This window comes from Platalea leucorodia, assembly GCF_965183815.1.
Source record: "Platalea leucorodia genome assembly, chromosome: Z".
In the NCBI taxonomy this organism is placed as follows: domain Eukaryota; kingdom Metazoa; phylum Chordata; class Aves; order Pelecaniformes; family Threskiornithidae; genus Platalea; species Platalea leucorodia.
This window is the reverse complement of record NC_138858.1, coordinates 14,204,359-14,231,851: the sequence shown is the minus strand read 5'-3', so window position 1 is coordinate 14,231,851 and position 27,493 is coordinate 14,204,359. Positions and strand designations below refer to the sequence as shown.

Here is a 27,493-nt window from a genome sequence, read left to right as displayed (position 1 = left end):
GGACTGTTGCACATACCAGTAACAAGGCAGTATTCAACTTAAACTGAAAATTTGCAAAATCATAAATGGCAAGCGGTTCATCATGCAGTATAGCGACTGTGGAACTTGCTCACATAATGCAACCATGAAGTCAATGGTTTAGTAAGGTTTAGACACAGGCCGCACGTTTAATCGGAGTTCACAAAAATACCTGGTACTAACAGTTAAGGCTGAGGGTACTGCACCTCAAATACTGTGAAAAGGACCTGGGGGTGTTGGTTGACAGCCACCTGAACACGAGCCAGCAGTGTGCCCAGGTGGCCAAGAAGGCCAACAGCATCCTGGCCTGTATCAGGAATAGTGTGGCCAGCAGGACCAGGGAGGTGAGAGTGCCCCTGTACTCGGCACTGGTGAGGCCACACCCCAAATGCTGTGTTCAGTTTTGGGCCCCTCACTACAAGAAGGACATGGAGGTGCTGGAGCGTGTCCAGAGAAGGGCAACGAAGCTGGTGAAGGGTCTGGAGCACAAGTCTTATGAGGAGCAGCTGAGGGAGCTGGGGTTGTTTAGCCTGGAGAAGAGGAGGCTGAGGGGAGACCCTATTGCTCTCTACAACTGCCTGAAAGGAGGCTGTAGTGAGGTGGGGGTCGGTCTCTTCTCCCAAGTAACAAGCGACAGGACGAGAGGAAACGGCCTCAAGCTGCACCAGGGGAAGTTGAGGTTGGATATTAGGAAAAACTTCTTCACCAAAAGGGCAGTCAGGCACTGGAACAGGCTGCCCAGGGAAGTGGTTGAGTCTCCATCCCTGAAGGTATTTAAAAGAAGGGTACACGTGGTGCTTAGGGACATGGTTTAGTGGTGGACTTGACAGTGCTAGGTTGACAGTTGGACTTGATGATCTTAAAGGTCTTTTCCAACCTAAACCATTCTATGATTCTACTGCGGTAGGGGTAAAATGGCACACTTCAGGATTTATGCCAACACACACTGGGGTTCTAATGAGGGAAAATTACTCAGCATCTGCCTGCTCTTGGACTTCTTGCATCTTCTTCTGTGAAACATCTGGTACTGGCTGTGTGGAAAAACTACATTAGACTACACGTATGGTTCTGATGAACTTTTAGCAAATTCCTACCTTTTTGTTTTCAACTATTAGGAGTAGAGGCAGTTTAACACCAGGCCTGCAATATAATGGCCTGAAATTGCTCCCACTTGAACTGAAGAATTTGGGACTGTTATCATTTAAGCGAACAACAGGAGACCCAGGCTAGGCTTTATAAACTCGCTGCGCAGTGCATCTGGAAGGAGGGGACCATAACACCTTTTTTGCTGACACTGCATTTGGTTCATATCAGCATGGGAATAATCATAGTCCTTGGCTGCTTTGCTTGATGTTTCGTCTTCTTTTTGAAAACAAAAAGCCCAGAAAATCAATACCAAGTGCAGTATCAAAGGAAACTGCTGCTAAGCAAAATCTACAGTTCCATTAGAGGGGAAAATATAGGTCCTTCATGATGAAACCACCCATTAGGGCCGCAGCACCGGTGTTTTTAAGGGGCTCGGCTTTGCTGGGCGCATTCTTTACGATACGCTGCGTTTCCACCGACCGCCCAAGGCCGCGGGTCGCGGCGGCGGGGGCGAGGGAAGCGCTGGCGGGCAGCGCGGCCGCCCCTGCCGCCGCCTCCTGCTCCCGCGCCGCCGGGGGCGCCGGGCGCCGCCCGCGAAGCTCCCGCCCGCCCCTGACCTCCGCGCCCGCCCCCGCGGCCCGAACAGCCGTCAGGGGCAGCTGCCGGCCTTCCGCCGCCCTCTCCCGGGCTGGCGGCGGCGGGCGGCGGCGTTCGGCCCGCACAAGCTGCCGAAAGCCCCGTAGGCTCCGTCCCCTCCTGATCCCGGCCGTCTGCGGAGCAGCGGGACGGCGGCGGCCCTGGGGGCAGTTCACCGCGACAGGAACCCAGCCAGCCCCGCCACGGCTTCCCCTCCGCCGCCGCGGCTGCGCCCAGCCCTGCCCGCTGCCTCCGCCCCCACCGGGCACTAACCACCCCACCAGCCGCCAGCCTGGCCCCCGGGGCCCCCGCTCCGCAGAGGGGTCTCGGGCGACCCGGCACACGCCGCCGCGCCCACCCGTGGCGGAACCCCCCGCCTTCTCTCAGCCGCTGCCGGTGAACACCGCGCACACCCCCTCCCGCCGCTTCCCCGCCCGCCCCCTTATGTTAATCGGCCGGGCTTTACATAGCCCCTCCCAACGGCCGGCCCCGCTAAGGGCTTGCCCCGAGCTGTCACTGTAACACCGGCGCGCCCTCACTCTGCCGCCGGCCGCCGCAGCCGCCGCTGCCCGGCCCGCTGAGGCGCTGCCCGGCCCGCTGAGGCGCTGCCCGGCCCGCTGAGGCGCTGCCCGGCAGGGGCGCCCCCGGCCCTTGGCCGTTACCCTCCGGTGCGGGCTGCGAGGGCTGCTCGTCGCGGGGCCTCGCCTGACGAGTTTTGAGGCGGGGTGGCCTAGGGAACAGCTGATAAGACTAAATCCAAAGTTCTACACCCAACTACGGCTTATATATCTAATATATACATATATGACTATATATATGTGTATATAAAGGCACTTCTGAGGACCTCATAATGAGAAACCAGCCAATTCCTGCTTGCAAAGGGAATGTTTTATATACAGGTATACGGCGCTCCTGGGCAGGCTGTGACCTTTCAGTCAGATCCGGCCATGGTGCGAAGGCTAAGCTCGACCTCCCCAAAAGAAGAGACTGGGCTGGTGACCCCTGGGCTCTGCACCAAGCTGCTGGCCTGCAAGGACAGATCGCCCGCAGGCCCTGCCCCGGCGCATGTAGCGGCAACTTAAATCCCAAGGAGGAATGCGGTACAGGTAGGTTTTCTTGGCTAATATCTTTCGCATGTCTCCTGTGGTCCCTCTGCAAGGAGGTTTCTGGGGAATGGGATAAACACAAAGAATGTGCCCGGCTGGTAACAGCATTGTGGGTGATGCAAAACAAGAGCTTGGCTGGCTGTAGTTTCTTTATTGCAAGTCTTTAGTGGTAATCTGTCAGGAATCTCCAATTTGTATTTTAGTTGAAGAAAAGATGCTACCAGATAGTGTATGTTCGGGGTTTTACTTGTAAAGCACCCCAAAATAGTCTCTCTGTGTTTCTAAGAGAAACATTTGAACTCTCTGCAGCTTTCCAAAATGCTGGCCCTGACCGCGGCTGGGAACAGTGCTCGCTTTCCTGGCCATACCTGGGAACAGCGCCAGCTTTCCTGGCCGTTCCTGCCCTGCCCTGTGCACCTGGGCACGGAGGGCAAAACGGGCCCAGGCTCACTCCTCAGAGAGATGGCTGACCACAGAGGTGAAGAGCAAAATCTTTTATCATCTAGGTAGTGAGGAGGGCCAAGAACTGAAAATGACTTATACAAAATTGTAATAGTAATGTTTTTTAAGAGGATGCATAAAGAAACAAGTGCTAATATTAAGGACATTTTGCAGGTGATGCCACCAACCGTTTTTTACCATGCAGGTTGATGAATGAACCCAAAACAGCAAGCGGAAGCATGCACTTTCAAGGTCTGAACCTGATACTATGACTGATACAGTTCAAAGTGCTTGGGCTAATTATCAGTCAACTAGCCTTTCACTTTGTGCTTTGTGTTGAGCACACATAGTCCAATTTACTTACATGCCTAAAATTCAAGGTTGTGTGAGTGTTGTTGGATCATGGCCTTATTACCTGTATAGTTCAATTTCTGCACAAAAACCCAAGTGTCACTTCTATGCTACTTTGTAGTGATTTATGAAATTTAATATTGGTACAATGCCCTGAAAATCGCAAAGCTTTATATGCCTATGAATTTTATTGCCCTTGCATTGAGTATTTTACAGGCTTTTATGATAGATTAAGAATGCTGAGCACTGGCGTGTTGGAAATTTCAGTGTCTATAAAACAATTTTTGGTTACATCGTTTGGCACAGTTACACTGGTCTAGTGACACGGTTACTTCTGGCATTGCATCACTGCTAGAATTACACTGTAGTGATGAGACTCCCAAAAATATTTTCTTCACTCTAATGTTTGAAATAAAGCCAACTGGGTTTCATTTCTCTCAGAAATTATGTTAAAGTATTGCTGGGATAGGATTTTTTTGTTGTTGTTTTAATGCCTATTTATGTCTTGCCCATATAAAGATGAGGACTGTGCTCTACAGAGATGAATGGGTGTGACATATGCTGGATTTATAAACACTTTTGCAGGCCGTCAGCTGAGTTTCCATGGCTGAAGAGAAGTTTGTTAATTTTTAAATCCCATATGGCATGCTATAAGCCCACAGTGGAAGCTAGGAGTAGTAAGTGGCATTGTTTGAGTAAAAGAACCCTTTCCACACTGATCAGGAAAACTGTATTTAGAATCTGTAGCATTGAGAAGAGTGACCGAAGAGATGGTGAACATTAAAAGTTAGGGCCTGATTCTGCCCAGCTGTGCCTGGATGAAGAATCCTTGCTCTCATAGCTGGTCTCACTGGTGACAGTGAAATTATTCATGTGGGTTATGAACTATTTGTATGGCAAGAATGTGCAAGACTGGAGTCTTAACAGTACAGTAAAGCTGTCCTAGGGCAAATTCTTCCAGAAGTTTTATTTTGCAATAGCCAGTTGGATGAACTTTTCCTTTCCTCTTTCTGAGTACGATGAAACGGAAACTCACTTCTTTGATGATGTACTCTCTGGTGATCCAAACAGAGATGTGTGAAGTAATTTATCAGTTCCCCAAACTGTATTTACAGGATGAGATCTGAACCCAAGATAAGCAACGTACACTTCCTATTTAATACAGAGTGTTTGAACAGCATGCAGTGCTGCGTTCAGCAATCTCTTCATGGGACACTGAAGTACAGTTACTTCTGTAGCAAGCACAGCTAGGTGGCGAAATGTCTGTTGTATATGTTTAAGTTCTCTAGAAATAAAAAATCTCAACAACATTGTTTTTCAAAAAATTAAAGGCTTTGTCCAAAATTTTATCTCAATATGTTTGAAGTACTTTATTTTAATAATGCGGAAACTATTTCTTCTCATAAAACCCTTCAGCATGGTTTTGGACCGCTTACTTACAACAATTTCTATTGAGCATTTTTGGCAAATCAGGATTCGTAAGAACTTGTTGCAAATTTATTGATTCACTGACACTCTTCAATAGAAGAGTATTCTAAAAGAAAAAATTCAATTAGCTTACAAGTCTGGAAGTATGAGTAAGATACTGCACTTCAAAATTTGTTGCCTGTATACCAATATGCGTCTCTGGTACCTCTGTGAATGGAAAACTCTTATGATTAGCATTGGAGATTTGACCAGATTAGAATTTCATTTGATTTATGACCCTGTTTTATTTTCCCATTTTGTTTGTAGTGGCTACCGATTAAAAAAAACCCACCATGTATGTATAATGGATTTAGATGCAAATGAATTAATCAATCTTGTCTTAAAATATCTTAGCAAAAAAAAAAAAAGTAAATTTGCTTGGAAAATCCTGCCATCTTTGGCATTAAAACTGATCTTAATTTGTAAGGGAGTTATCCTAGAAAGTACTGAATATGCTTCATAAGCAGAAATCAAAAGCACGAAGGGTAATAAACGAGAATCTGAAAGTAGGTTTCCAGGTCCATATTTAGAGTCTTAAATAAGTGACCTGATTTTTCAAAAGTGCTGAGCAACCAGCCGTGCCTGTGAATTCCACTGGAGTTCTCAACTGCTCAGTGCTTCCAGAAACAGACCTGTTACTCAGGATCAGCAATGCAAAATTTTTAAAAGCTTTTTCTGTACATCTTAAAGTTGGTCAATTTTATTAAGTTGAGTGCCTAAAGTACTGTTCTAGGACATCCCCATTTTGCTTTGTGTCACCTTCCGTATTTAAGTTTTGGCAGAGGAAAGCCTGGCTTACGTAGTGAGGTCACTGAGGGACCTGAGATGTTGGCTGGCAGCCTTGTTGCAGTCTCGCTTGGCTGTGAACTGACTCTATTTTATGTTGCAAAGTTCAGTGAGTATTTATAAAACAGAAACCATGGTTCTACTGCAGGTTTGGCAAATCCTGTTCTTAGCCAGAAGATTTTTACTATTTTTTCACCTCTTTTTAGATTAAACCGGTTCATCTTGGGAAATACTGAGAGATGTCTTTTTGTATCAAAAAACAGACACAATATTTAAACATGAGACCGACCTTGGATAACAAAGTATTTTGTTAATTTATCCTACTGCATATTTTCACTACATGTATTTCTCTTCTGCCTCCTATTGCAGTTTTATTACCTGAAGTATGGGTAGTTTTCTGTGGTTTTGTGGCATATTGAACAAAAATTGGTTGTATTAGTTCATAGATTAACTCTGATGCTCCTTGAGGCAACATGTTAATGGACAGATCATCAGCTAGCATAGTCAAAATAATTCCTTTTTTTTTTTTTTTTAATGGAACTGTACTAATTTCTGGATCCATGTCTGCCACTTACATGCTAGTCCATTGTTGCTTTCTTTTTCTTCACATATATCGCTGCAAAATACCAGGCACAATATTTTCTATTACTGTTTTTTTTCAAGTAATAGCTGTAAATAGCATATATTCATAAATGGCAGAGGTAAAGCTCTTCCTTGTTTTTTTTTCTTCGTATTTTATTAATGTAAAACTACCTCTGGAGATGTTGCAACTGAAGTCACAGTAAATCTACTTTTCTTCTCAACATCTTTCCCAATTACATGTTCCTGTTGAGCTAATTTGTACATGAAACAAACAAAACGGCAATGTTATGTGCAAGGATTTGTTGTTATTGCTTAAAATTTATTTCGTTTGAGTTCTATGACTTGGGAACCAGCAATCTAAGCTGTAACATCAAAATGCAGAAGTGTTTCTGCTTTTATTTTTGTAAATTATAGCAGTAATATACAAAGCTAGCGAAATTCATGCTGCAGCGTATCAGAGCGCAGAAACTTGCTAATACTATGTCATAGCCTTTTGATAGGATAAAATTATAATCTGCTTATAAATTCTTCATGTAGTAGTTTTTGTGTGTTGTGTTAACACTTACTAGGATGTTGGGAGGGAAAGCTGGATGCAGTTAAAGGTTTTGTAAGTCAGTGACATTACTTGGAGATTATACAATTTTCCAGAACCTTATTCTACTTGAGAAAATGATCTTTGGTTAAGAAGTTATTTTCTTTTTTTTTTTTTTTTTTTTTTTACTATGTAAAGTAAAAATTGTAGTTTCTGTTTTAGAATTAAAAGTTTTCCTATGAGGTGCAAATGGGATTGCTACAAACCCCAGAGAGGTACAAGTTGTTATTTTAATTTAAGGAATTATGAGAAAAATGTTATTCTTTACAAGTCAGCTTTTGTTATCAGTCAGAAAAGTACAGTTTTTCATAGGCTTTCAGTTAAGCCTAATTTTAAAATCTAATACAAAGTGGAAAAGCAGAACACCATGTAAAGTGTCTAACCTTCATTTTATAAGGTATTAGGTTAATTTACTGGAAAAGTAGTTACAGATTTCTTCAACCCTGTCTGGCAATTCCTGAAGAAGGTATTGTCTAGTCAACTGAGCAGGAATTAAAAAATCTGGGTGATGTTGCATACCTCTGGCACCACAGAATGCCTTATTCCTTAAATAGTTACTCCGTTTTGTAATTAGCTAAAGGGATCACTAACCAATGAAATTGATTTGAACGGAACACAAATTTGAATGAGAAAATCAGTTTCTGTACTTCCTTTCTATAATGGTATACATTGCTAAGACTGGAGGAGAAAAATATGATTCACATGTAAGAACTGCAATTGCTGTCAAACTCTGATGCCTGCATTTTAGCACTTTAATGCATATATAAAATCAGTTTGATTTTTAGATTTGATGGATACTCACAGATTTCGCTGGAGTCAGCCATTCTGAGTGATATAAAACCTTCTCTTGTTATTTTTTATAGATGTAGGTTCCTAACTTTAGATACAAAAATGTGGAAGGATTTGATAGGAATATGAATTAAAATATTTTCAGACTTCTGGCAAGTTTGGTGACGGTGAAGATGCAACAGAATTTATTTTCTTTTGAATCTGAAAATGTGAAAATTAACTGTTTAAAAGTCAGAAGTAAAAAACCTTTATTGAGATCACAAATTCCTATCTTATCCTCTTAAAGATTTGAGGATTTTTTGCTTCGCTTTTTGAGGAATAGAGCCACAGCACTGTCAACCACTTTTGACATGTGACTTCAGACATATGATTGCCTGAAAACTGGAGAAAGATTTGGGCTTGTATTCTCTCCACTGTCTCCTTAGCCCTCAAGGGTTAAGTAAGGATCATTTATCTGTTCTCTGGGCAAGATGGAGCAATAATAATAACACCTCTAACATTTTCAAAACCATCAGTGTCCTGCTTACTTTTTAATCGATATATTTTGTGAAGTTTCTACAGCTTTAGAAAAAGCAACAGCAATAAAAGTGAAGAGCGGAATGTCATAGCAAAGGCTGAAGGACCCATACACCTTGTGGACAATGCTGGCTTTTGGGATACAAGCAAAGCTGGTGAAAGCAGTTTTACATTATTTCTTGCATGCCATTCTGACTAGTGCTTCCTAGGCTTAGGCAGCAGCCAGCAATTATTTTTCCCCAAATGCACCTCTGTTTTTTCTTTCCAATGGAACTCTATAAATGCAGTCTCCATCTGAGCACATGAGGGACATAATTTGCCAATTGCCTGCATGTCCTGTGCTAGGCAGAGCACCGAGCAGAGTGATGGAGCCGGGGTACCCACGCTGGGTGAGTAGAGCAGAGCAGAGCAGGCACCAGGCCTGGGACCCGGGTGCCTTCCGTATTGGGGAGGTCAGGTCAGAGGACATTTGGTAGTGCTCCTGTGCAGGACAGGAGGCTGGAGCCAGGAGGCCATGCAGATAAGATCTCAAACAAGGGAACTGGACATTTCTAATGAGTCTTCCAGGCAAGGGCTTATTTTTAACTCCGAATGCAGCAAACATTAGGCCAAGACCTTTCTAATTCAGCAGCTTCAGAGGAACTGTAGTGAGGAAAAGAGAGCCCAGTCCATGGTGATTATTCATGGGCAGACAGACAGGTTCTGTGTCTGGACTCTTGGCTGAGGCTGGTCGATTATTCCAGTCCCTGCAGCCAGAGGCAGCCCATTTGGCAGGTTTGTCTGGTAACTTTTCCAACAGCCTCTTTTATCCACAAGAGCCAAGCTGCTGAGGACTGGAGCGGCCCAGTCTTAACCAGGCACTAGCCAGCTTGTGTCTGTCTGTGTCCTGGTGACGAGGAGGAGGAGTGGCTCCAGCCCACCCCATCCCTGTCCCTCCACCTCTGCATGCACCCGGCCTTGGCTGCTGCTGCCTCTTCCCTGGGACAGTCAGGCACTGGCTGGGTGCCCCCCACCGCTTCTCGGAGAGGCGGGTGCAGAAGGGCTGCTGCTCCCAGCACACAGCCATCCACCCTGGCAGCAGCAACCTTAGTGCAGAAAATGAAGGACAGAAATGCAAAGATGCTCACCAGTGTTAAAATTGGCACGTTGACACGAGTGTGGTAACTCCTTGGTGGCCTTGTGTTACATCCACAAGTAATTCTGCATTACTTTTTCTGTGGGGAGCAGCTGCAGATATTTTGTGCTTGAATATCTGAGAAGTTTAAAATGTACTTTGAAACTGATGCATAGGATACATATATAGTTAATGCAAATATATTTTTAAAACTCTTACGAATGGTCTGATTGAGGAGTAAAGATCTTACTGATGAGCTGCTTGGAATACTTTTCAGGAACTACAGAAAGATTTTCTTGATTTGGGTAGAAGCAATACAGAACCATAAAAATAATAACCATGGCAGCATCAGCAACCTCTGACTAAATCTTCTGATGGCAAGAAAGTTTCCCCTTTGGCTCAAAAGCAGTTGATGGGATATATCTTTTATATTTAGTGCAATATCAAAATTCACATATTTAGCTTTAAAGGGGTACCATTATACCCTAGCTTCACATGTTTCTGTTGGTAATCAACCAGTTATGAATTCTTCTTCAGGAACTTTTGGGTTTTAAACTATTACTGGAATTTTGTTGTTTAAATTGTAGTGAGCATTCCTAATTCCTTCAAACTCCCTACAGCCTTTTAGCTCCAGCAAAAGTTAACTCTGTGATAGAAAGTCAGTTCCTTTTTCACAGCAATTCACTCTTTGCTAATTCCATGCTTTGGAGTAGTATAATGTACCTTTAAAAATATTAATAGCTTCTGAGCTTTCAGAGGTGCTGTGGAGAATATGAAGGTTTCTGTAGTCATGCTTTATTTTTTGTATTTTTCCTTCATTCAGTAAGAATACAAGTCCTTTTTTTTTTTTTTTTTTTTTTTAAAGGAGACAGGAAAAAGCCTATTATATTGAATACATCATATTTCAGTGAAATACTATTTTTTATGTGTGCCACTCCCCTCTAGTGAATAGAAGTGGAATTGCTCCATCTCATGCCATGCTGCAACCGGATTATGGAAATTTTCTTCAACTTTCAGTGACAGAGAATTATCTTTTTTGGAGTTGAACAATGTGAACCTTTTTCTGCTTTTTCTATTAAGGACAAACCAGACCTTCATTGCAAAGCATGCCAAGTTTGCTAAATTCAGTCCTTTGCACAAACATAACGCCCAAGTAAATACAAAATTAACTTCAACAACAGCAAAACTGTATTAGTTATTACTGCTGTGTCTGTATATTGCTGGGTTTGGGTAATAGTTTCATGCTTCTTGCCCCAGTTTACATACACCCAGTATTTATTTTAACAATGTTTACTTTTTTCTTGATTGTTGAATATATATTTAATTTAGTAATTTTAAACCCTCTATGATAGGTTGATATTTGCTCTATTAAACCTTTAAGTAATTGATACCAATGCTAGAGTGGTTTGGTCACAGATTAGTGTGCAAGCCAAGATAAAAATATCAATCCATTTATTTTCACATGGATATTTTTCTTGAATAGGTAAATATTCTAATATAAAACAGAGGAAGCAAATGTTATAAAAATGGTGTGTACATGATAAACTGTCAAATGTCAATTAGCAAGATATCAAGTGTGGGATTTCTTTGCCCAAAGGCCAGTCATAGCTCTGTAGTCACCCTCATCTGTCCTTGTCACCCATGGAGAGAAATACATGCATTTAGGTCTCCATTCATCTCCTAACGTACACGACTGAAATATGCTCATGCTCAGAAGCTGATTGTTTCTATTGACTGCATGTTACAGACACCTCAAGCTAGCATGAGGTGAATCCTGTATGTGGTGGTCTAAAAAAAAATCTATTTGTGTCTGCTTCTTTGCTCTTTAATTGTGCCATTTATTGGCATAATAAATGTGTCATTAATTGGTGGTACTGGTGAAAACAACTTCTGCTTTCACACTGGCAACCAAGTTAGTCCATTAGAGGTGCACAGGCTGTGAAGGTCTCATGCTTAGCAAAGTAAGTAGCCCAAAGAAGTCATGTAAGATGTAGAAGTAGTGAACCCTAAATCAACATAAAATTTGATGTGAGGCAACTGTATGCTGAAATATGTTTCATAAAACAACAACAACAAAACTCAACATGGATCCAAAGTTGTTCTCGGTCATACCTAAAAAATGCAGAGGTATGCCTGAGAGAAGAATTTGCTCTATAGAACTTCATATGTTTATATATCATACTCACACATTAAAACTGACACTAGGCATTCACTTGCCTGAAGCCTAAAGAATGGGAAGTGTGAATGTAGCTGAGAGGCCAAATGTAACACATTTCCTTGCTTTCCTTTCGGGATCATTTTACATTTCACATCCTTGCACTTTTCTGAGAACCAAAGCTGCAGTTCACCCTTGTTCTTAAAGGATGGCAGATGTTATTTGTAAAGGCTAAAAGCACTTTTTTGTTCTTTTTAACTAAAAGAAGTGTAAAAAAAATATGAGGCCAAATCCTGTGGCATCTAGTTAGGCAAAACTCACACTGGGATTTGTGGACTCTAACTTTTTTTTTTTATTTATGGACTGTGCTGTACATCGCTGCAGCTCTATATTCTGTTCCTTTGCAGCAAAAGGATAAAGTCATGTTTGTTATTGCACAGCACTTTGAGAACTGCAGTTGAGAAGTGCTATGACAGAATTCCTAATAAAAATGATCTCTTCTCTTTTCCAGAGAGATCAGTGCTTGCCCAGCCAATATTTGTTTTTGAAAAGAAGGACCGCCCTTTGAAGGTAAAAAGGTGTTGGTTTTTTTGGGTTTTGTTTTTTTTTTTTTCTGCATAATTGATAAAAAATGCTGAGAAATAAGGATTCTATAGACAATGATCCTAGCAGTAATAAAAGATTTTAGCCCAGATTAAGACTTGTAATAAATGGTCTCAAAATAGAAGAAGGAAAAGTAGAAACTAGAAACAAGACTGCTTTTAATGCATATATGCTGGATTGATATATTTTGTGTCCTCGTCTACAAAATGGCTGTTCTAGTCTTCTTGACCTTTCCATGCTTATGTTTTTTTTTCCAGCGGCCTGCAGAAGACCCAGTTTGCAAAGCTGAAAATGGTAATAACCATCTCATTGAAACAGTATAACAATACACTGGGTTATTCATAGGTCTGACTGTTGCTTGGACCCTTACTTTGTATGAGGTGGGACCAATCCCTGTTAGTAGACTAACACTATGTGGGTTGTAGAGCCACCTACTATGTCCTAATATCTATGTCCCTGTCTTAACTCAAGAATTCTTATATCTTACCTCTCCTATTTACCAGGAAGCCAAACTCCAGAAGTCCTGAAAAGTGGCCAAGTACATTCATCAGCTGTATGAGCTCCTAGCTACCATTTTCTATTTGTTTAGGCTACTTTATAATGTTACTTTGCATTCTTAATGTCTTCTGACCCTGTGGGCTCTGAACTGATTCTGAGTGCTTGATTCAGGTTCCCTGAACTTAGTAGAAATAAAGAAGACTCCCTAGAGCTTTGTTGACTGAGATTCCAAAGCCCTCGTGCTATAGGTGCTGCTTTACAGCTTTTCCTGAAATAAATTCCTAGAATTTATTGTGTTCAGGTTTTAATTCCATATCATAACATTGTGCTGAAATCTCTTGCCAGTCTGTCTCTGCAGAATGTTATGTTTACTTCTCTCTAGATTTCATTAGTTGTTCCAGAAAGCGCGCAAGATCATCATCTTTTACATTCCAGAAGTCTGACTCTCAGTCTAACACAGGTATGACGTTTAGCTCTACCCATGTTTTAATTACTATAGTTCTGTATTCTCATCTGGTAAAGAAGAGAAGGAATTTTCCTGTCCAAGAAACGTTTCTGCACTGTAGAAATGCTGCAAGTCGTGAACACTTAAACATTGATATAAACTTGGTGGTAATTTCCAATAAATCTCTTTTTAAGTAAAAATATATTAATTTTCCATACTTAGATAATACTACATAAAGTAGTGAAAAATCTGTATATTTCATATTGTTCCCTTGAATTGCTCACTCAGTCAAGGGAGGAGGAGAGCTGGAAGGGAATGAGATTCCCTGTTTTGTGGAAGAGATCAGTGTTCCCTGGGCAGTCCCTGAAAATGTAAAGCAGTTTCCAGAAGCGCCTCTCCTTCCATCCTGCCAACAGCTGACCTGGAAGGCCCTTTAAGGACTGTGTATTGCTTCCATGGGAAAGGCATGCAAGTCACTGAGGCTACTGCACAGAAGGACTGATCTGTTTTTTACAGTGTTTATTTAGCATACGGATGAGACCAGAAAGTTATTTCTGAATTCAGGTATTAGTATGCGTACACTATATCTTGTTTTATCTAGTCCTGTGACATACCTGAATGTAGCTAAGAGGATTTAAGATAAGCTAAGTTTGGTTTACTCTGAAAATTGTACTGAGATCATACACAGAAAATCATAGATACGGTAGAAGTTTTAGGGTATGCCTGTACCAAAAAATCAAGCAGGGTGCAGGAGGAAGCTTCAGTGTTTGGCCTCTTGATTGTCTACGCTGCTTAACTGATAGCTCACTCCCTTGTTCTCTTTTGAACCTCTCCAGCTGGTGGTCTCCAAAACAGAGCTGTTACAGAGTGGACTAGCTGTAAGCAGTGTGCCTGAGCCAGGCTGTGCCACTTGGCCTGAGAGACCTCTCTGATTCAGCACTATAGACATAACCTAACAGTCTACTTCAGAAAGCTGGTAGCTAGCAGATAATAATTTATTCTACTGCCTATGAAGGCATGACATCAAATTGGCTAATCTTAAAATTAATTTTTTTTTTTTCCTCCAAACAAATGTTAATTTCAGTCTCTTATCCTTTCAGATACAACTCTTGCTCAGAAAAGAGGGAGATCATCTTCCTTTACCATCCTTCCTACCTTCCCTCCCTCCCAGCCAGGTAATTAAAAAAAAAAAAAGAAAACAACAAACCCAATAATACTTATGTAGAAAAGCAGATATTAGCTAAAATAAAGAGGTGTACAGAAATGCTTTTTCTGCAGGACAGAGCTGGAGTGCATTGGACTAGGCTGGTATTTGGACAGGAGAAAGGAATGTTTTAGGAGGAGGGCTGGCAGTGCAATAGAAGAAACGTTTTTTGCATTTGGTATTAGGGAATCCTACAGTGCTGGGGAGGAATCTTTGAATAATTTGCAAATAGGCATTTACCCAGTGTGGTACAAATTATACTTGAAAAAACAGAATGGAGTTAAAGTAATTACATGAATCAGTTTGCTTGCAATTCAATGGTGATGGTTCCTGTAGGAATATCATTTTCTGTCCTAGGAGCCTGTCTTCCACCTTACCAGTGATCCTAGGAGTATTCTTCCACTTACCACTAATGGGAACGATGGAGTGGTCTTAAATCCTAGTCTATGTCTCTTACCAGAGACAGGTCCTTGACAGACATTGGCATAAAGGATTTCTAAACAATCTTAACAATGTTATAGCAACGAACTACACTCTTTCTGCAATGAAAAGGTAGTGCTTGTGTGTAGAGTATCAGTTGTGTCATTTTACAGGACGTGGTACATGGTTGCCATCATTTTCTGGCTGGTGTCTGGTATCTTTATTAGAACAGTGAAAGCATCAGTAGTTCACTGCCATCATTATAGTAAGTTATGAAAGCCTTCTTATCAAAACAGGTCGGGGCACATTTGTTTATTCCCATGTTCTTGAGCCTCATTTACTCATCTTAAAAATGACTAAGACTGGGCCAGATAGCATTGCCATTTCAATAGCTTTTGCAAACCAGCAGCACCTGGTTTTCAAAGCTGAAGAAGGATTTTACGAGTTTAAAACATCCGTTAATATCTAAAGGACTTCTGTCTCTGACATAGCCAGAAAACCCATGTGCCTAAGTCTACCCACCTGTAAAATGGAGGCAGTATCTCAGAGATCTTCTTTAGATGGATAGCTTGGAATATTGCTCAGGTACTACCAAAATAGGGAGGGGTTACAGAAACATGAATTAGTAATTAAAATCTGTTATTGCTCATAATTAAAGTTCAAATTCCTTGTTCTGTAGTAAAGAAGAATAACATATTCATGACCTCAGCTCTTCTTCAAAGAAACCCCGACTTGATCAAAAGTACAAAAGAAGGTAACTGTCATTGCAATATTTGTTCACTGTGGTTCCACAAAGATGTTCTTAACAGATGCAGAAGACATAAAAATGACAACTCCTCTCTATGCTGAGTGATAGGCTAAGTATGTTTATGAGGTTCATAAGTTATTTGTTTGACAGTGTAAATATCCTGTGAGCTCTGTTCTGAGCCTCTGGGCTGACTGCTTTATTTCTGAGTGGACTGAATATAACCTTGAATAGTGAAATTCCACATTTCTAACTGAATAACTGCTGCTGGAGAAGGCAATGAAGAACCCTCTTGGCGTCTGCAGGTGCAGGATTAAATTTGAAGTACCAGAAGACAGATCTAACACCAAGCAGTAAATATAAGTATAAATATAAAGATATATTTAAATACATAAATACAAATATATTTTATAAATATAAATAACTATATTTTTGTATATAATGCATTACCTTTGTATTCTGATAGGATAACGGGTTGGTGTCACTGCAGAGTTGTGTATTTTGGAAGGGATTACAATTTTTCAGAATATGTAGCTAGTAAACAACAATAAATGTTGTTTAAATATGCTTTGAAGCTTTCAGTTAAAGAGGCAAGACACATAGGTATGAATTAGATGTGAAGAAAAAGTCTCTGAATATTTTGTCTTTGTATTTTGCAAGGATCCTTGTCACAAAGTCAACTGCGGAATGTCATTAGACCTGCCATTTTACAACCCCCACAAGCCCTGACCTGTCCTGAAAATCCTGTATTATCTCTAGTAACTAAGAAAGAAGCACATGCTCAGGTAAAAACAAAAGTAATTTTTCTGGCTAATATGTTTGTTGCTCAAATTAGAAAAAAAAACAGTGCTCTTTTAAAGCAATTAATTATTCCACTGCATGATTTTCAGGAAAGTTCCTATATCAGTTTCAGTGGAATCGATGGATCACTGACATGGTGTGAACCATTAAACTTGTGCTGACTGTTTGAAAAAACATTTCTTCTCTGCAGGCTGTCTCAACTTTCAGATGTCAGGGTTCTGTGGGCAAATCAGCTTTGGGGGTCTTTTGGATTTTGTTTATTTAGAAAGAAACATTTTAGCATTTTGATTAAGGGCACTAGCTTAGTACACAGCTGGAGGAAGCTCTGCCAACTACCACACATGCACGCGCGCACACACACACGCATGCACGTGCATGCGTATGCGCACATATACGTCAGTGACTCTGGACTTCTGGCAGATCTGTTTATAGCAGAAAATAAGCTTGGTCTAATTAATTCATCTGGTTTTATTATTCTTAGCTATCTGAAGACAGCTCTTACTCCTCAGCTGAGAATTCATTAAGTTCCAAAACAGCAGCGAGCTCACCTACTACCATGAATCTTTCTAGTTCTGAAACAACACAGTAAGTTTTTATTTATTATATTACTACACCATTTTGTCACTTGGCCTATGGCATGCCCTTTTGTCCTACACGTCTAACATGGTACTAAGCCCGTTCTACCTACATCCACACAGTGCTCACTGAATCATAGAATCATAGAACGTCCTGAGTTGGAAGGGACCCACAAGGATCATCGAGTCCATCTCCTGTCCCTGCACAGGACAACCCCAAAATTCCCACCATATGTCTGAGGGCGTTGTCCAAATGCTTCTTGAATGTTGTCAGGCTCGGCACCATGACTGCCTCCCTGGGGAGCCTGTTCCAGTGCTCCACCACCCTCTGGGTGCAGAACCTTTTCCTAATGCCCAACCTAACCCCCCCGGCATATCTTCCTGCCGTTCCCTCGGGTCCTGTCACTGGTCACCAGGGAGAAGAGATCAGCGCCTGCCCCTCCTCCTTCCCTTGTGAGGAAGCTGTAGACCACGATGAGGTCCCCCCTCAGTCTCCTCTTCTCCAGGCTGAACAGACCAAGTGACTTCAGCCACTCCTCATACAGCTTCCCCTCTAAACCCTTGATTATCTTCGTGGCTCTCCTCTGGACACTCTAGTAGCTTCGTATCCTTTTTGTACTGTGGTGCCTAAAGCTGCACACAGTGCTCAAGGTGAGGCCGCACCAGTGCAGAGTAGAGCGGGACAATCCCCTCCCTCGACCGGCCAGCGATACAGTGCTTGATGCACCCCAGGACACAGCTGGCCCTCCTGGCTGCCAGGGCACACTGTTGGCTCATGTTCAAATTGCCGTCGACCAGAACCCCCAGATTCCTACCACTGGTGTTTGTGTGTGGTGCCAGGATTTGTGGGTGCTGACATGAACTCTGTATGCCATAAGAAATGGACTCCTGCCAGGAATTAATCTCTGTGGGACAGTTTGTTTCTCATTAGGAACCCCTAAGCCAGAAACTATTTTGGTTTGCCATTTCATGCACCTTTGGCAGTTCAAAACATGTCCCGGTTTTGAATGTTTACAGTCATCTTTGTGTCTCTTTGGAGAATTCTCTTCTGATTGCATAGCTGCTGCATCTCATAAATAGATGCACAGAAATTCAAGAATTACCAAAATATGTCAGCATATTGGACCCAGGAGACATGAAGAAAACCATACAGGACTGATTTGGAAGACAAGGTGAATGCTGCAACTGATGCTCTACTTCCATGCACAGGCCAGAATTTCTAGCATGAACAGCTAGCTGTGACGATTGTGATAGGGTGGCATCTTTGTGCAGGCATGGGTTGACCAGCACAGACTTCGGAATTTCTGCATGAGGAAGCTGACTTCCTTGGACTAGGATGTTGCCCCATGGCCTTGCCTCTCTATATGACTGAAAGAGCTCATACTGGTGCAAAAGTGGGCTATTGCCTCTCTCTGGAGACGGGCTCATGAGAATGTTAGGTCTGTGGTTAGCCAGCAGGTTATCTTGTGGATATTAATACTGCTTGCTGATGGTTGATGAGGGTTATTTACCTGGAAGTTGTGAGCATCAGGAATACACCTGCGATCAGTTACGATGAGAGAATGACATTTCAAAATTGCTAGGGCCACAGATAATAGATTTTTGATGTTGCTGCCTTTCTCCCTCCCGCCCAAAGAGGGCAGAGACATGTTAACTGCAAAGGAGTCTATTCCAGTCCTCTTCAGAGCTGGATGGGCCACAGCTAAAGGTTCCTGCACACAACATTTGGGATGCACTGTGCCAGGGTTCTGAGGAGATAAGGGATTTTTAGATGCACAGACAAATTAGATTCTTAATCCTTATCAACAAGAAGAGTATCATTAGAGGGCAGATGCTCACTGTGATTTTGGAAGAGCCAGCCTGTCCTTTTCTATCAAAATGCTGCGATGATGCCATGTAAGGACAACATGGAGCCATACAGCATGCTGGATTTGGAGCAGATTCGGAATAATGGTAATGCGCATACTGGAAAAGCTAAAGGGAAGATGGTACTGACTTCAAAATCAGTTGGTATCGATACTCTATTTACCTTCTGCCACCTGAGTGGCTTTCTCTTGTGAAGTAGATGGATAGAGAAATGCAATGCAGTGTTTCAGTGCTGACAAGTTACAAGACTTAAAAGTGCTTATGGTATTTCTTTTCCTTTTCTTTTTTAAAAGAGGAATTGCTAATCTGCTTGGGGTATTTGTGCCTCATTAATTCTGTATATTGCAATTGTGGTAAATGTTGGTTTATTTGACAAGTTGAAAACTAATTTAAATACAACTAGGTGCTTACTGCTCTTCTGAGATTGCAGAGGGGTGTAAGTGCCACGCTTCTGACCTGTATTAAGTGACTGATGCTTTAAAACACTTCAGTAAAATCTTTTTGGCATAGCTGTTTTCTCATAGATAACTTGACTACAGGTATTCAAGCAAACAACTTTATTAAACTCCATATACATGCTAAAAAATAGTGAACATTGCAGCCAGGCCTGCTTATTGCTAAGATCTAGATTTGTTTTTAATTTTCAATCAAGGTGTAACTATTGGCATTTATCTACAAAGAATAAGATGCAGAGAGACTCAACAGCAGGGATTGCTGCTGCCCGCAGACGTCCCTCTTACCTTCCCTCCTCTTCCACCTCTTCTTCTCTGTATATGGTTCTGTATAGAGATGAATGAAAATGGTTTGTTAGCCCTCTGCAGTTGCTGCAGCTGTCCATGTCCCAGGAAACCACCAAGAGTTCCATTTCCTGAACTGGCTGCAGTAATGAACGGAAAAGAAGAAATTAGCAGTTTCTCGAGTCTGATTAAAAGCTTGGAAAAGAGATTGTGTTCTAAGTGACAGAAATACAATGCTGGGAAAACGCAGGCTTCTGGTCATGTATTCAGCTTTGCATAAGGATTTGCTTGGAAAACTGCAAGGTTTCAAGGCCAGCACTGGAACTGGCAGTTACTCAGACCCTTCTGGACACTCCGAGAAGGACAGTACCTGGATCTACTCCCTTTCCATAGTCCCTTTCCAGTATCTTACCCACATTTCTCCTTCTCTCATTCTTCCTTGTTACTGGTCATTCCCTGAATTCAGTGCCTCTGTTTTGCATCTCCATGGCAATGTCATCCCTGGCACACTTTGTTCTTGTCCTGCAGCAACATAAGGGTATTGAGGTTTTAGTAAGACTTCAAGGCTGACACTTCCAGTTAACTGTCTGGGAAAAGAAAGATCCTGCACTGATTACTTTTTCCTTACATTGCTGAAAATAATAAAAATCCGTTTCCCACATTATTTCTTTGAGACGAGGCTATAGTTTCCGGGTTTTAGTTCTTCTGGAGTGCTATCCTTACTAAGTTGCTACTGGAGCAGCCTAGAAGTAGCAGATGAACTTTCAGGATGGAAATTGATCACAATTCAGTGAGTTTTAGTGGGGAGTTTTCTTAAGGATAAGAAACTCATTAGTTTAAACACACTTCAAATTCCCTGTTCATGGCCCAAAACATGTATGAAAGGCTTCAAGGCTGAAAGGAGACAGATTTTCTGATTTGTCTTTATTATTTGCTCTTAGTTTTAGCAACACATCAAGCATGAGAATGTTAAGGAATATTTTTTTCCTTAAGTGTAAAATGGAGATAGCTTCTACTTGGGAATTCCTTCATTCTATGTGAAGAGATTTCAAGCACACTGTAGTTGTGAACAAAGAAACTAAGTTTTAGAGGCAATCATCAAAGTTCTGGCAACAAACCAGGTTATTAACAGGAATATCCTCTGCATGACGTATGTGCCGTTAAGCCCTCCCAAGGGTGATAAATAATCTGGAAGAGCAGATAAGTGGTGCTGAAGTATGCAGTTTGTGACAGAACATCGGATTGTCTTCCTGCCAAGTCGTCCTTGTGGAACAGAAAGAGACAAGAACTTGGATGGTTCTGCCTTTGCCAGCAAGAGATGCAGTGATTCAGCTCTACACAAAGCACGAACAACCTATAACCCCTTTGTAAAAGGAAAAAAAAAAAAAACAACAAAAAACCAACCAAAAAAACAAACAGCAGCAGGAACAACTTCTACACAAAGAAGTTTACAAGGACTTTTCTAGTGACTTTTATAAAAAATGGATCCTGTTAATTTACAGTGGTTATGTAATTAGCAGGTCAAATCACAACTCTACTTATTTTAGAATATTCTTGAATGTAATCCACAAGTAATATACTTTTTATAAGTTGTGACTATGTCACTATCTAAAAACGCATTCACCTTCTCTTAAAACCTCTTGAGAGGTAAGAGGCTAACTGAGACTAGTTAAACTCAGGGTGGCAATGCAAAAAATTAATGTTTCTTATCTGGAAAACCTGAGACACGGAAAAGGGGACAGAAAAGAAGGACAAGTGTTGTTTTAATGTAGCTTCTGCCAAAACAAGTCACACTCAAGATCCTAAACGTAAAGTGATTTATCTACTGTATGAAATTTTCTCACAAATCTGTATTCCCCAAACTATAGCGGGCCAGTGCCAAAGGATTGCAAGTATGTCATTTTCCTCAATTCTTATTTTAAGCTTATCTATGGAACAGGTCATTGAAGAATGGAAAGAAGATCTTTCTTTCCTGTTTTAGTTACATCTCATCATAAGCCATCTGCTATCATGCCATTACATTTTTGCACTATTTATGTGAATTGAAAGTGTGTGCATTAGAATACACTGACTCTCCTCTGCCTTTCCAAGACGTCAGGTGGATGACCAAGGAACGCCTGTAAGGCACTGGGGAGTACCTTATTCTGAAGGGTACCAGAGCTGCACCAACACGAAGGGATAATTGTTATTCGTTGGTAGTCTCTCAGTGGAGCGAAAGGAAACAGGGAAACAAATGTAACTTGTTAAAGTTTCTGGAGTAAGATACTTCCCTGAGGAGGAGGAGGCATATTGTTTTGCTTCTTGTTCTTTGCTTTTAACAAACATCCTCAATAATCTTAATGAAATACAGTGTGATACTCTCTGTTCCTCTTGTGAAATGTTATGTTGAGAATATTCTCAGATTCTCTTAAAGAATTTGTCTGATTACTTAAGTGGACACTTTTTGTTTGTCTTTAATGTAAGATGTGGTAAAGTAAATGCATGAACTTATTTATATTCTTTACAAAGTTCTAAATAGTTCTAAATCACATTCTTATGTTATTTTTTTCCCACAGAAGTCAGTTGTTTGAAGACAGAAGTGTACAGAACAGCTGCAATTCTGATTTTGTGTTTGGAGAAAACATGGTTGAGAGAGTTTTGGTAAGCTCTGTAAATGCTGGCAGACTTTTTATCAGGGTTCATGTGCTTATGAGTATAATTTTTTTCAGAGATTGATTCTTTTTAGCTCCTCCTGTTCTTCTAAAGATGTAAATATGATTCCAATGACTGTTGAGGAGAAAATATCTAAATATTTGCTGTAGGAGGGGTAGGCATCCCTATGTTCCCCATCCTAGATAAGTACTTTAATTACTAACCCATACCAGTATGCACTTCTTCTCTTTTGCTCATTTTTTCACCTGAAAAAGGGTTTTTTATATATTCCATGTAAAATGGGACAGCCACAATATAAGATAAAAGAATATGCTCCCCACAGCTCTAATAGTTTCCATTGTAACTGTTAAGAGATGGGAGAAATTAGTATGACGGAAAACTGAACACCCATCCTAGATAGTGCCCATGTTAAACTATATGGTGCATGCTGTGAGACAGCTTAATGGATCAAGTCCTGAAGGAAACTCAGACAAAAAGGTGGTTCCCAAGCTGAGGACTGCACCACTTAAAATGGAATTGAAATTCAGTTTCTAGTAGAAGTAGAATGAAAACAGTATGCATATCTGCCAGTGAAAAAGCTTGGCAATCATAGGTCTGGGTTATGACTTCTGAGCAGGGTTTAGTTACAAGGTAGTTGAGCGACTGAGCGTTGTCAGGAGCCAGAAGCATTTATTTACACCTGCCTAAGAAACTCTATCTACAAAAACAGAAGGCCATTGAAATTTTTAATTCCTCTGAGGTTAAGTTTGTGGTGTATGGGAATTTTAAACTATTCTTCTGGGGTTTAAGTGCTTAAACTGGAAATTAGCTGGTACTTAAATATCTACGTCTTTCAGTGGATTTAAATCCTAGTCCAGGATCCATACAAAGAGGCCATTCTTCTTGGTGGAAGAATGATGTACTGGTTTTATAATAATAAAATTATTTCCACTAGAGACTGAAATTGTATCATCTGGGTCAGTTTTTGCTCTTAAGATATTACCATTGCTAATCTTCAGTCTAGCATGCATTAAATGATTCAATGTTATGTTTGATATGAAGTAACATGGCCATTTTATTGAAATAGGAATTCTTATTTCGCCTGTTTTTTTCTAGAGTCCTGAAAAGCATCCCAAGCCATGTAATGAAGCTGATTCATACAAAGGAGAAATAACATCCATGTACACAGAATCTTTTCATGTCAGTCCACAAAGAAGTAAGCATACTCAGCAAACAAGTACAGTTAGCTTTATTATTATATGTTTTGCTGTATCTTAGAGGATGTCAAATGAGTGGTGGTCAATATTTTTCATCTATTCTCAAGCTGTCCAGTCACTGGTGCACTTGCACTATGTGTCAAAATCTGTCTTCAGAAAGCAGATATTGTTTGGTTTATGACATCTGAACTGCACTAATTTCAGAATGAATGATCTAAGTTACTCAAGAAAGGATAGAGTTTTACAGATTTTAGATTATTATTTTCATTATTTGAAAAAAATGCAGTGAACTTTGTGAATGCCTTTTACACCACATTTTTGAACTACAATTTTAAGCTGTTGCCTGCTTGTATTTTGTGACTGCTCATAGAAATTACTTTGCCATATTTGTATCCCAGTTGTAGGACTGAAACTTCCATACAGACAGATTTCAGGGGCTGTTTGTGACTCTGGTGTGAGCTTTTCTACTAGGCAAGCCACGTAAACTTAGGTTGTGAGGGAATCCTAAGTAGGCCCCTATCTTGAGCCCTCTTGCCAAACTTTGTACCCCTGTTTACTAATGGGGGTACTGGATCCTCTTACTTTGTATGAACATTCTTACAAGTAAAAAAAAAAGAAATTAAAGCCTATGGAAAATGTATATAGATTATGCAAATATACAAAATTTTGTGACAATGTTGTTCCTTTCAAATCTTGTCCTTTCATGTTGCTGTCAAATATTCATTGTATATATGTTACTATTATGAATATTGGGACATATGTCTTTCATTATTTATTAATCAGCACAGCAATATGACAGACCAGTTTCATTTGGAAAATCAACTTCTAATTATTTAGGACTTGTTTCTGCAAGTTGTCCGTTGGGGTGAACCTCTGCAACTGCAGAGAGCCCTGTTCAATTCAAAATGAGCCTAAACAGCTGAGACATTTTGCAGTATTCCAGCCTTTTCCCTCTTCTCTTCTATTTACTGCTTTGGCCAAAAACTTATTAAACACTAAATAATATCAGACAGCACAGGGATTACTGAAGTCATAGGCCATCCTATGTGCTAGTTTTGTTATCCTGAAAATACTCCCTGTACAGAAAGGATTTCTTTTTTTTTTTTCCCACTTACAGAAACAGCTTTGTTGAGGAATGCAACACTAATTGAATCAGCAGCTGCTTGTATTTCCAAGCCAGTGGAGAAAATTCTGTTAGATAAAGTTGAAGTTATAACTGGAGAAGAAGCAGAACACAATGTATTACAGGTGTGTATTTCATAAAGCCTTGATGGCGAGCAGTTTTGTTGTTGAAAAGAACATCTAGACCTATTACAGATTGCAGCAATCTGAAAATAACTTCAGTTTATATTTTCAATTTTCACTTTTTTAAGATACGCCTCTGCTAACTCATTGTTCTGTAGGCTGATATTTTCTTTTTACATTATATTTGTTCATTTTATAGTCCCTTTCAGTAAGTGACTTGCTTCAGAACTTCATTCTACAGCTGTATTTTATAAGCATCCACACAGTATACCAACAGTAACTAAAACGTCAAAATTTGAAGTGATTTGAGTAAAGATTTTTTTATGACAAAACTTTTTTGGGAAAAAAGCAATGTGTTGTCAAATTAATTAGTTTTATAGTTCATCTAAAATATCAATTATCTTTCTGGCCCAGCAGGACGTATCTTGCTATTCTTCATCTTCAAACTGTTATTTTCTCAGAACATATCAATGATGTATATGATTTTAAAAATCTTAACATTGAAAGTTACATTATTTTATCACTGATTAAATCTTCTGTCTTGTCAGAACATGGAAGTTTTACTTTCTTTGCAGTAGTACTCTCCTAGTAGTGGTACTGGTGTCCTGGGCTGCGTAATGTTTCTAATGAGTGAGGGAATAAGATTGTAGAACACTTGCAAAAAATTCAGCTGTGTTAGTGGATATCACAGATGAAGAGTTAATGAAGATGAAATAATTGAAAAAGTAAACTGGGATTCGTGCTGAATGTGTTTCCATGGCTAGCAGAAAGTTTAGCATGGATCTGGGAGCCATTTCATTTTAAGTAATAATGGTGATACATCTATATATCTATCTTTTTAATACATCCACATGCATGTATACAGGCCATATCAAAAGGTTTAAAAACATAAAAGTTTTAGAACCAGAAAAATTAACATTGGCTGGCAATTTCCATCATGTATTTCTCTTTCAGATCAACTGCAAGCTCTTTATATTTAATAAGCTTTCTTTAACCTGGATTGAAAGAGGTAGAGGATCCCTGAGGCTTAATGACACTTCTAGCAATAAATGTGGAATGTTGCAGTCAAGGCTAAGTAAGAATTAAATAACGAAGTAACACATAGACAAAACACTAAATAACTTGTACTATTGCTGACCAAAATAAGTTTATCTCAGAACATTTAAAACTGAATAGCTAGTTTTATTTAAGTCAAGTTGCTGGGAATATTTTTAACATTGCCTGATAAAGTTAGCTGCGTTACGGACTGAGGCACTGGGCATTTTTCACTCAGTTTGTACACTCACGCTTGCATATGTTGTTAGGGTCTGTGTGTTTCTACTGCAATGTATCTTTAGCTCAGTCACCAGTCTGACAGTTGCTCTTTGTTGATTTTGCTTTTCCAGGAGCGCTGTTTCAAGTAATTTCTGGAATGTTGTTTTTACTGTGCTGTCATTTTTTGTACTGTATTGCACAGTTTCTGAAGATTATTTGCTTTGTATGCCAGATGTATTGAAAGAAACTATAATGTATTTTGGCATTGAAAATAATAATAATAAAAAAAATCTCACCATGTCCGGTTTTAGACCAAATTAAGTAAAGTAATTCATGAAAAGATTAGTTATATACAAGTGGTAGAGAAAACTGCTGCAGTAAAAATGAAGATGGTTCCAATGACTTGTCATATAAACCTTCTTATTTTAGTTATGCGAAATCAAGGCAGCTTGAGACTGATTCTCAACACCCGACTCTGGGATCAAATGGTGGTAAAAAGAGCAAACAGAAAGAGCCTGTGCTTCACTGCAACAGACCAAGAGGACCACTCTGTTCAAGTATTTCTAATTCAGGTAAGCAAGAGATAAAAACCCCACCCAAATCCCCATTTCATTTAGGATTCTGAAAACTTGCTGAGGCTTTGGTTTTAGCAAATTGCCTTTTATGCTCTGTCAGGCTATGCTTAGCTTAGCTGTTACATGGCATTTATTATGAAATGAGTTGGGAGTGCTATCCCTTGGTATTTAAAAAAAACAGGTGTGAAGATGGGATATGGCCTTAGGACAGACATTTCCAGACTCTGTTTCACATAGCACTGATGGGATGGATATCGTTGCAGAGTCATATGCAGTAATTACTCTTTCTTCTGGAAGAATTTCTATACAGGTAGTTACATATTCATAAGTTACTCTGGTACAAGGCAGCATCTTTCTGCCATGGTTCTCGACACAGTGCTTGCAATAATCCATCCATTGTAGGACCTCCATTCCTCAGCTGAGGAGAACACAGATTTTGTGATGTCACCTTATGTAAGACAATAGTCTTGGGGATCCTGGTTTCCTCTAGCAAGGGCTGATAAGTTGAGGATGGAAATGTGGTGGACTTATTTGCAAATAAATAGCACATATGTCCTAGGCTGGGAAGTGAGAGCATCCATGTGAGTTTAAGGATGTCTCCGGTTTTCCCAGTAGACCTTTCTGGGAAGGGTTCAGCCTCCTGGGCAAGAAAAATAAATCACCGCTGCCAGGAAGTGCCACATGTCATACACAAGCAAAGCACCGTGCACTGTATATGCAAGCGCTGTAAGTCTATCACTTCCAAACAGTGATTGACTTAACTATGGCTGTGCTGCACAGCTGCTCTGCATGTAAGAATTAGAAATGTCCTGGATTTCCAGTTGCGCTGCTGTTTTTCTAGCATATGTAGATCTAAACATTCCTGAAATTCTGTCCTGGCACTTCTGGACAGTAAAAAAAGACACGCATTAGGAAACCAAGATACATTACAGCTGTATGTGTGTGGCAAGGGTTGCAGGAAGCTGCTTCTACAGTCGTCACTGAAGCACCTGGTATCCATCCCTATAGCTGGTATCCAGCCAAACTAACACTGAGACT

At 40.5% G+C, this 27,493-nt stretch overlaps 1 protein-coding gene across 1 annotated transcript in view; it reads left to right on the top strand.

Moving 5' to 3' along the window:
• Positions 1 to 2,590: 2,590 nt before the first annotated feature.
• RANBP3L (RAN binding protein 3 like) overlaps positions 2,591 to 27,493 on the top strand; it is a gene marked incomplete at both ends in the record, with an annotated part of 34,308 nt that continues 9,405 nt past the window's right edge. Inside the window, 13 exon segments of the mRNA XM_082336625.1 lie at positions 2,591 to 2,846; positions 12,151 to 12,209; positions 12,500 to 12,536; positions 13,123 to 13,200; positions 14,286 to 14,360; positions 15,489 to 15,563; positions 16,215 to 16,339; positions 16,837 to 16,940; positions 22,089 to 22,173; positions 23,281 to 23,380; positions 24,499 to 24,629; positions 25,581 to 25,701; positions 26,310 to 26,452. Of these exon segments, the coding sequence (XP_082192751.1) occupies positions 2,591 to 2,846; positions 12,151 to 12,209; positions 12,500 to 12,536; positions 13,123 to 13,200; positions 14,286 to 14,360; positions 15,489 to 15,563; positions 16,215 to 16,339; positions 16,837 to 16,940; positions 22,089 to 22,173; positions 23,281 to 23,380; positions 24,499 to 24,629; positions 25,581 to 25,701; positions 26,310 to 26,452 (1,389 nt within the window).